Here is a 10,729-nt window from a genome sequence, read left to right as displayed (position 1 = left end):
CTTTGACTTCCGCTTCCTGTACGAACAAAATGGCGGGGTCCATGGGAATTTCCACACTTTTAGATTCAAATGAATATTCATCGCTTTCTGAAGAAGCAAAAAACAACATAGTCAACTGTTTTTCAAATACACAAAAAGACGCTCAAGATGTGCGGGCAAATTTGGAAAAATTACGCGTAAATTCAGGTGAAAATTATCATTTTTATCGCCGGTTTTGTTTTTAAAAATTATTTGAATTTTATATGACATGTTTCGTTGTGAGTGGAATTATTTTGTTACATTTTCTCTTTTTATTTAGTCTATCTCGGAAATGAAACTGATTTCAATTTACCTGTATGCCATCAGTCTGTCTCACTGCCACTGGGTAATGTCTAAGTTTTTTGTGTATACGGTTAAGTTGGCTTTGTCATCTCCAATAACATAAACAATGATTAATACAAAATTAAGGCAAAGCTTGATGAAATCAGATTTTATATTTTTTCTAATTGCATGACATTGAAACTATATGCTTCTCATAACTTTCAAACTTAACTGAGCAGCCGATGTCGCAGTGATGGCATCCTATGATTCCTTACTAGGGTCAAAAAAATAGGTCCGTTTCCCGTCTCCTGTCAAAAAAAAAAGAGGGTAGGTAGGTAGGAATCCTTTTTTTTTTTCTTTTTTTTTGAGGCCTTGAAATTCTCCAATGCTGTAGAGCTAACAGGTAAATCATCATTCAGTTGTATGTAAGTTTTTGGCCATTTTATAATTATGCAAAAAAAAAGCTTTAAATCGAAGCCACAAAACTGATGAAGCCAGCAAAACGGGCGCTGCCATCTTTGATAATATGAACTAAGGCAAAGCCTCAAAGCGAGCTCAAAGAAATCGGATTTATCTAAAAATATTATGCATCATTTATTTGTCACAAAGAAACTATTCACTAGTCACAAGAATTCAGGAGAACCCATTCGCTTGAAAAAAAAATGTCTACATTTAGTGTCACCATGCCTATAACAGTGAATATCATACGTTGCAAAATTTATGGGAGCCGGTGTCACGGTGACGTCATTACCGCGTTCCCGTTTCTTTCTGCTTATTAATGACATTTTTCCATTTTCTGGCCGATGCTTGATCTTTTAAATGCAAATAATATTTTTTTCAAACAACTGGAAATCATTCTTTCATTATTGTTGAGTGATGAATAATTTTTAGCAATTGAATGAAGTTCTGTATTCACTCCGGAAAGAAGTACTTCCTGTGAGCACCAGTCCGCTAGGGTGCGCTTTTTTAAAACTTCCGACGAAACTTTTCAAATCCATCACCAAGTGTGAAAGTATACTTGCGTTACCGTAAAGCTCGATTCTCGAGCTCGCTTTAACTGCCAACCAATCAGAATCGAGTATTTCAGCAAAAACAACGCAAAAGGTTTAAAATGAAATGGAAATATTATTTAATAATTGACAGTGTTCCCACTGGCATTTAAAGTTGGGGTGAAAACTGGGTTTTCCTTGCCATTTTGCACCCCTTCACTAAGAGATATATAACAGCTGTCTCCAAAACTGGGGGTGCAAAGTACCATTCTGAGGGTGAAAAACCCCTATTTGGGGGTTTCTGGGAACACTGATTGAAAGGCTGAAAATTATCCCCGATAAAAAGTTTAGGATAGGAGGTAAAAAAAAGAGGGTAGGTAGGGAGACTGGAAACAGACTTATTTTTTGGGAGGGGGGAGCTATAAAATAAAAAAAAAATGTTCCAGATCAATATTAGTTGATGACATAATTGACCAGTATCATGATTTACCTGGCAGCTCTACAATCCTCTGAGAATTTCAAGGCTTCAAAAGTTGGCATCTACTGTTCGACCAACTTGAATTCATCTGAATATTTTGATGTTGAAGGTATTGTGTGGGTGAATACATGTGCTCTGACTATTGTCTACTGAATATTGAAATTTTAATGACTTGTGAGTATAATTTCGTAATTGACAGCTGACAAGATATAGATCTATGAGGAGGTAATCAATGATCTGATTTTTTTTATAGAACAACAATATTTTGAAGTAGAAAAGCAACTAATTACCTGCAATACAAAGCTTGAAGCTGAGTCTTCAGCCAATGAACAGCTCCGTGAGCAGATTGCAGAACTAGGTGAGTACTTACTGTGATGACATACTGTTTAGTGTTTCCTGCAGACTCTTAAAGGGGCATGGTGCTTCCATTGAAAAAGGGCACTTTTAACACGCGGTTTGGCATTGAAAGGGCATTCATCGAAGAATGCTTGCCAGTGTCATTTTACAGGTGCCATTTTACATACTATTTTCACATTGCATTTTAGAAGCTTTCATATCTCAGATATGGGGTAGATATTTGGTATTATTCTTTAGGTAATGCCTACCATGTTGTGAAAGAGCTTTCCTTTCTTTTGCTTAAAGATGACACTGATGATTCATACTTTCAAACATTCTTATTCTGTTACCCTCATGAAGTGTTGGCTTGCATTTTCAGAGACAGATATCAGGTGATAATTAATAAGCAACAAGTTTTATTGAACAACTATCAATGCGCAACTTTATTTTGTCAATCATCACATACCATTTCACCACTGATTTTCGTTAAGAGCATAGGTAGTTCGTCAAATCTACATGTAATCAATGACTTTGTACCTATATCGCTGATTAAACCCATTGTTCTTCATTGCCAGTAAGATTTAGACGACAAATCGCCACGGAAAGTTATATTTTGGTCATGCGAAAACGAAATTCTAACACGATCCGATTCATTATCCTATTAAACAAAGAAGGCGGAAAACAGTGAATTCTTATACAACAAATCACTGTTCTGACGTCACAATTATTACGTCATGGTGTCAAACGGCATGGCGGCGCGCTGGAAAAGAAAGCGATTGAAAACGGGCAAATATTTAATGAATGTCTTCAAGAGTGTACTTAAAAATCCTTAGTAACGTGTTAGAATCGAAATAATATATCTCATTCAGTGATTTGCTATTGAATAAATCATTGTTTGTCGTTCAGATGCGTATTATTGTATCTGAACTCCAAACAATGATTTATTCAACGACAGATCAATGGATGAGATATATTATTTCTTAAGTAGAATGCGACGTTAAAAGTACATGCTGTGAAATTTACTAGACTAGATAGACTGCCACTATTTTTATCACTCCCTTGTTGCTCGGAAGTTTCTGCGATACATACAATGACTGACTATGAATCTGTTTTTCCATCTAATCATACAGTTGTCAGTAATATGAACATAAATGTGAATACCTATGGTTCATTGCGAGTAATAACTCAAAATTTCGGCTTGCTTGACGCATGCGGCCATGCACTTTCAACTTACATTTCGGTCTTAAAAAATCATTTTGACAAATTATTTACGAAAACAAAACTAGGGCCTTGCATTTTTAGTTTATACAGTTATAACTAAATCAGTTTTTATAACTTAATTGCTAAGTTATCGGTTATTTTCATGCCGATGTACGTTTTCAAATCAAGATGGCGGCGACTACTGCATCAGCGTGTCATGAATGTGCCTTGTAAAGTAGGACTTCGTAATTATAAATCAAGACATCGGTCGATTTTAATGAATTTGGTATCATTCTAAAGCTTAAACGTTTCTCTTATTATTTTTAGCTCACCTGTCACAAAGTGACAAGGTGAGCTTTTGTGATGGCGCGGTGTCCGTCGTCCGTCCGTCTGTCCATAAACTTTTGCTTGTGACCACTCTAGAGGTCACATTTTTCATGGGATCTTTATGAAAGTTGGTCAGAATGTTCACCTTGATGATATCTAGGTCAAGTTCGAAACTGGGTCACGTGCCATCAAAAACTAGGTCAGTAGGTCTAAAAATAGAAAAACCTTGTGACCTCTCTAGAGGCCATATATTTCACAAGATCTTCATGAAAATTGGTCAGAATGTTCACCTTGATGATATCTAGGTCAAGTTCGAAACTGGGTCACGTGCCATCAAAAACTAGGTCAGTAGGTGTAAAAATAGAAAAACCTTGTGACCTCTCTAGAGGCCATATATTTCACAAGATCTTCATGAAAATTGGTCAGAATGTTCACCTTGATGATATCTAGGTCAAGTTCAAAACTGGGTCACGTGCGGTCCAAAACTAGGTCAGTAGGTCAAATAATAGAAAAACCTTGTGACCTCTCTAAAGGCCATATTTTTCATGGGATCTGTATGAAAGTTGGTCTGAATGTTCATCTTGATGATATCTAGATCAAGTTCGAAACTGGGTCACATGCCTTCAAAAACTAGGTCAGTAGGTCAAATAATAGAAAAACCTTGTGACCTCTCTAAAGGCCATATTTTTCATGGGATCTGTATGAAAATTGGTCAGAATGTTCAACTTGATGATATCTAGGCCAAGTTCGAAACTGGGTCACGTGCCTTCAAAAACTAGGTCAGTAGGTCTAAAAATAGAAAAACCTTGTGACCTCTCTAGAGGCCATATATTTCACAAGATCTTCATGAAAATTGGTCAGAATGTTCACCTTGATGATATCTAGGTCAAGTTCGAAACTGGGTCAACTGCAATCAAAAACTAGGTCAGTAGGTGTAAAAATAGAAAAACCTTGTGACCTCTCTAGAGGCCATATTTTTCAATGGATCTTCATGAAAATTGGTCAGAACATTCACCTTGATGATATCTAGGTCAGGTTTGAAACTGGGTCACATGTAATCAAAAACTAGGTCAGTAGGTCAAATAATAAAAAAACCTTGTGACCTCTCTAGAGGCCATATTTTTCATGGGATCTGTATGAACGGTGGTCTGAATATTCATCTTGATGATATCTAGATCAAGTTCGAAACTGGGTCAACTACGGTCAAAAACTAGGTCAGTAGGTCTAAAAATAGAAAAACCTTTTGACCACTTTAGAGGCAATATTTTTCAGGGTTCAAATTTAGACAAGCATACTAGCTAAATGCTAGTGGAATTTTAAAATAGCTAGTGGGTTTGAAATGTACTAGCTAATTTCAGCCAGTCAATAATATAACAAGCAAATGTCTTCAGAGCTTTAATAAAGTTTAATTGTTTTGAAGGTACATATTTTTCTTCATGAAAGAAGTTATCATTTATGTTTATGATATTTTATTGTTCAACAAAAATGGCACAAGCTATTTTAAGCTAAAAGAAAATATTTTTTTTTGTGACTGGCTACTAACAGAGATCAATCAGTAAGTTTTGGCCAGTAAAATAATAATAGAGTAAATATTATTATTTTATTAACTTTAGCCAGTAGCTTTTCATTTTAGCTAGTGACCAAAAAGGGCACTAGCTAATTTCAGCTAGTACAAACTATTGTTAAATTTGACCCCTGTTTTTCAATGGATCTTCATGAAAATTTGTCTGAATGTTCACCTTGATGATATCTAGATAAAATTTGAAACTGGGTCACGTGTGGTCAAAACTAGGTCAGTTGTTATAAAAATAGAAAAACCTTGCGACCTCTCTAGAGGCCATACTCTTCATGAGATCTTCATGAAAATTGGTGAGAATGTTCACCTTGATAATATCTAGGTCAGGTTCAAAACTGGGTCATGTGCCTTCAAAAACTAGGTCATTAGGTCAAATAATAGAAAAACCTTGTGACTTCCCTAGAAGCCATATTTTTTAATGGATCTTCATGAAAATTAGGTCCTGTGGAGAAGGTGAGCGATTCAGGACCATCATGGTCCTCTTGTTATAAATGATATCCGTAAAGGAATAAAATAAATCTTGTAGATAGAATCGATAAAAAATATTTTGAGTCTGGTCAATTTTCATGGGTTGGTCGGCTATCGGCAAAGGGCAAACATTCGATATTTTATTTTTAAAGGCCTAATGAGCGCATCGAAAATGTGTGACAATCAATCTACATTTTAAATGATTACAACCTTTTGAAATAATTATCGTTTAATTGACCATTTTCAATCATATCTTCCGTAAAGAAGCTACATGTAGCTTCACCGTCGGCATCCTAAAAACAACAAATTTTCATCTACTGTTCCCAATTAAAGTATCATAAAACAGTAATTGATTGCATAATCCTGTCAGTTCTTAATCAGGGTCATTCACGGTTGATGCACCCGCGTGTCGAACTGTTGATCAAAGCCGCTAATTGACGATACAATACACGGAACATGTCCTGTGGACATTGGCTATCCAGACTGGTTTTGAATCGGCTCTTGTCAAGATAAATACACAAGCCTCATAGAATAAAAGGGCACGTGGCGCAAACGGGCAGTTTGAAGGGCAGCTTGGCGGCGCTTAAAACGGGGCATGGCGCTGCGCCATGTTAAAAAGGCCTGCAGGAAACACTAACTGTTATAAAGTTAATTATATACATAATAGGCTAGCTCTAATATTTATTTCTAGCATTGAGTATTTCAGATTTTACCATGTTAAGAAAATGCATTGAATAAACATACAGTATTTTCCTAGTGTTTGAATAAGAGGTTGTGATACATTAAAATTTTATATTTTACAGAGAAAAAGTACAATGAGGCTTCACAAAAACTCCGTGGATTGGAAGACTCACAGGAAGGAAGTCTTTCAACACAGGTTTGTATTGATATTTTTTATTCTGTGTTGAAGGAACAGCTAATAACATTTAAGGAATATTCTGAAGATGGATGCAGATCTGATGTACTGTCCTAGAAAAATAGTTTCATAGAGGACTAAATGCTTCTAACATCTGTGTGCGTGTGTGTTGTTGGAAATACCATTTGCAGATGTTACAGCATAATATTTTGTTAGTTTTAATTTTAGAAATCTGAATAATGATACTTAAAACTTTTAAACTATGAATCCCAGAGAAAATTTGTGAGTTTGATCTCAATAAAGAACTTTAATCATTTAATGTGTACTGTCAACGCCTAATGTTGCGAAAATTCCAAAGAGCTCAACGTGAACACTTGAAAGACATTTCAGTAACAGAGCATGCTTTTTATAAAGCCCAGGGCACATAATTTTAATGTATCAGTTCATAGTACTCTCTGTCAGTATTGATTGTTGATGAGGTGTCAGAGGGTACAGTGCATCAACTGATGACAAGTTGTTTTTCTGTTCTCTTTTATTTTCCCCAAAATTCAGCTTAGAATCATTGTATTTCATTGGATTTTGGGGCGGCACTGTAAGCCAAACAAATGCAATATCTAGAGAACTGAATAATACTGAAATGAAACAATAATTACCGCAACTTTTTAGCTCGACTATTCGAAGAATAGTCTAGCTATTCTACTCACCCTGGCGTCGGCGTCGGCGTCGGCGTCACACCTTGGTTAAGTTTTTGCATGCAAGTACATACAGCTATCATGTAAAGGCATATAGCTTTGAAACTTATTTATTCTTTTTCTAGGTCAATTACCAACCTCACTGGGTCAAGTTCCATAACTCTAACATGTATTTTGAGCAAATTATGCCCCCTTTTGGACTTAGAAAATTCTGGTTAAAGTTTTACATGCAAGTTACTATCTCCAAAACTAATGCAGATATTAAATTGAAACTTCACATGTGTCTTCGGGGTTATAAAACTGGTTGATAGCACCAAGTCCCATAACTCTGACCTTTATTTTGGCCAAATTATGCCCCCTTTTGGACTTAGAAAATTCTGGTTAAAGTTTTGCATGCAAGTACATACAGCTATTACTAAAAGGTATATAGATTTGAAACTTACTTTTTCTTTTTCTAGATCAATTACCTACCTCACTGGGTCAAGTCCCATAACTCTGACATGTATTTTGGCCAAATTATGCCCCCTTTTGGACTTAGAAAATTCTGGTTAAAGTTTTGCGTGCAAGTACATACAGCTGTTACTAAAAGACATATAGATTTGAAACTTATTTTTTCTTTTTCTAGATCAATTACCTACCTCACTGGGTCAAGTCCCATAACTCTGACATGTATTTTGGGCAAATTATGCCCCCTTTTGGACTTAGAAAATCCTGGTTAAAGTTTTACATGCAAGTTACTATCTCCAAAACTACTGCAGATATTAAATTGAAACTTCACATGTGTCTTCGGGGTTATAAAACTAGTTGATAGAATCAAGTCCCATAACTCTGACATGTATTTTGGGCAAATTATGCCCCCTTTTGGACTTAGAAATCCTGGTTAAAGTTTTGCGTGCAAGTACATACGGCTATTACCAAAAGGCATATAGCTTTGAAACTTATTTATTCTTTTTCTAGGTCAATAACCAACCTCTCTGTTTCAAGTTCCATAACTCTTAACATGTATTTTGAGCAAATTATGCCCCCTTTTGGACTTAGAAAATTCTGGTTAAAGTTTTACATGCAAGTTACTATCCCAAAACTAATGCAGATATTGAATTGAAACTTAACATGTTTCTTTGGGGTTATAAAACTAGTTGATAGCATCAAGTCCCATAACTCTGATATGCATTTTGGTCAAATTATGTCCCCTTTCGAACTTAAAACTCTTTTGATATTTAACATTTTGGGTAATAATTTCCTGCTTCTGTGACAATATTTCGAATAGTCGAGCTTGGCTGTCTTACGGACAGCTCTTGTTTTTGTATTAAATTACCTTTTTCTGACATATCATATTCCTTGTATTATTACCATAACTGGTGCATTTTCAAATTATTTACTATAAACATAAGAGAACCCACACAGAATTGATGTTTCTTTTTAACTTCTAGTTACGGCTAACAAAGGTGAATGAACAGCTAGAATGTGAGAAGAGAGAATTTGCTATTCTTCTTGAGAAAAGAAATAGAGAAATTGATAACTTAAATGGTAAGTTGACAGTTTATAATTACTTTATCTATCAAGATTTCTTTTTCCCTTTTATTTCACAGGATTTTATGTTAAAATGGACCCCTTGTCCCCCCCCCCTCCCCCACCACCAAAAAAATGAATGAATAAGTAAATAAATAGACATTTTGTGTTCAATTTTAAACTTGAAGATTTTGACGGTGGTATAGATCATCCACATAAATCTTGATGAATCAGAAGTCTGTGGATTTTTGTCCCAGCAAAATATTTGTTTTTGTTGAAATCGCGAAAAATTTATAAACATGAAATTTAAAAATGTTTTTAATTGTATGTCAAAAATAAATAAAGCAGTTATCCAAATAGAGAATTTGCATAATTACATGGTTAGAAAAGTACTTCTCTCAATATTGCACTTGAGCTTGTACAGTCAACTAAACATAAAGGGAGATAATCAAAAGCGACAGATTCAGTAATACTTCCTACAGTGTTAATCAATGGATAAACCTTTAATAAATATATGAGAAAACAATATTATCAGAAAAAAAATTTAAGAGGAAATAATTTTTATGTTCATGACTAAAAAGTAACCTTAAATTTCATGGGTATAAATTTTCATGGTTTCAACAAAAACAAATACTTTGATGGGACAAAAATCCACAGAAGCAGCCACATGGTAAACTAAGGCAGTATGACCCTTTAATGATTTTGCAATAGTATCCAACCTATGGTAATGATATTTTATGTTTTAGTTTATACAGGATCCATGCTGTTCGCTTTCAAAGCCTATTGGAGTTAGAGAAACTGTTTGCGAACAGCATGGATCCTGACCAGACTGCGCAGATGCGCAGGCTGGTCTGGATCCATGCTGGTCGCAAAGTCACTATGTTGGTTTTCTCATGGCGCGTCTCATTTTACGAAATATTGTAGATGAAATGAAGCAGATGTCAAGGAAGTTGTCGGAGGTTAACACTGCCAAGTTTGAGGCCATCGCAAATCTTGATGAAGTAAAAAGTGGCGAGGTCAACAAAGAGGTAAAACATTATTACTGTGGTTTGAAGTTTTCCCATGTCCATCTTATCTCTGTTTTAAATACACTGAACTGTTTTCTTCTGGGAAGTCAGTTCTTGTGTAAGCTGTCTTCCATGTTGCTGTGTATAGTTTTAGATAAAGAGGTTAGAACAGGAAACACAGAATTTACAGAAGTGTAGACTTCCATCTTGCTGTATATAGTTTCAGATATAGAGGTTAGGACAGTAAACACAGAATTTACAGAAGTGTACACTAACATCTTGTTACGTATAGTTTCAGATAAAGAGGTTAGAACAGGAAACACAGAATTTACAGAAGCAAATTGACTGGCTTAACAATGATATGACAGAAAAAACAAAGGAACTGATGAATGTCAGACGAGAAAAGGTAAGGATATATACATTATTGAAAGCAGCAGACCTGTATTTATACAGAAAATGCCAAACTTTACAAATAAAAAAAAATCTTATTTTCAAGTGATGCAAAATGGTCTTTATTGATATGTTTATGTAAAATGCAGAAGTGATTTTCTAGATGTTCCAGAAAAATGACTGAAATTCTCTGTAAATATTGACATTAAATATTATTTGGTATTTGAAATATTATGAAAATTTGCAGTATGAGACCTTAAAGGGCGTGTAGGGTATGGGTAGTAATACCTCCTAGAATGGTAAATTTTGTGGGGTCAGTTTGATACATACCTCTGATACTTGTTAGCGTTGTGATTTTTTTCAGTCAACAAAATTACTGGAGGTTCAGTCAGAGCTTGAATCAAAAACAGAAGAGTGCAGTCTTCTTCAGACAACGATAGAGTCACTACGGAAAAACAACACAGAACAAGCGCACAGAATTGAGACCTACATACAGAGAATTAAAGATGTAATTTAAACAAATGTTGTTTTTTTTAATCAGGCAGATACTTGCTTTTCCTTTATGCTATATAAATTGTTTCAGTTTTTATGTTTCAGTTTA

At 35.0% G+C, this 10,729-nt stretch overlaps 1 protein-coding gene across 2 annotated transcripts in view; it reads left to right on the top strand.

Moving 5' to 3' along the window:
- LOC123525688 (nucleoprotein TPR-like) overlaps positions 1-10,729 on the top strand; it is a 94,870-nt gene continuing 84,141 nt past the window's right edge. For both annotated transcript variants that reach the window (XM_053538897.1, XM_053538896.1), the window contains exons 1-7: positions 1-186; positions 2,021-2,125; positions 6,478-6,551; positions 8,653-8,749; positions 9,656-9,759; positions 10,031-10,144; positions 10,493-10,636. In XM_053538897.1, coding sequence (XP_053394872.1) covers positions 30-186; positions 2,021-2,125; positions 6,478-6,551; positions 8,653-8,749; positions 9,656-9,759; positions 10,031-10,144; positions 10,493-10,636 — 795 coding nt within the window. In that variant the 5' untranslated portion in view covers positions 1-29. The remainder of the gene's footprint in view (positions 187-2,020; positions 2,126-6,477; positions 6,552-8,652; positions 8,750-9,655; positions 9,760-10,030; positions 10,145-10,492; positions 10,637-10,729) is intronic.

Source organism: Mercenaria mercenaria, chromosome 3, assembly GCF_021730395.1.
Source record: "Mercenaria mercenaria strain notata chromosome 3, MADL_Memer_1, whole genome shotgun sequence".
NCBI classification, from domain to species: Eukaryota; Metazoa; Mollusca; class Bivalvia; order Venerida; family Veneridae; genus Mercenaria; species Mercenaria mercenaria.
Note: the sequence above shows the minus strand (reverse complement) of the source record. Positions and strands in the feature narration are given on the sequence as shown.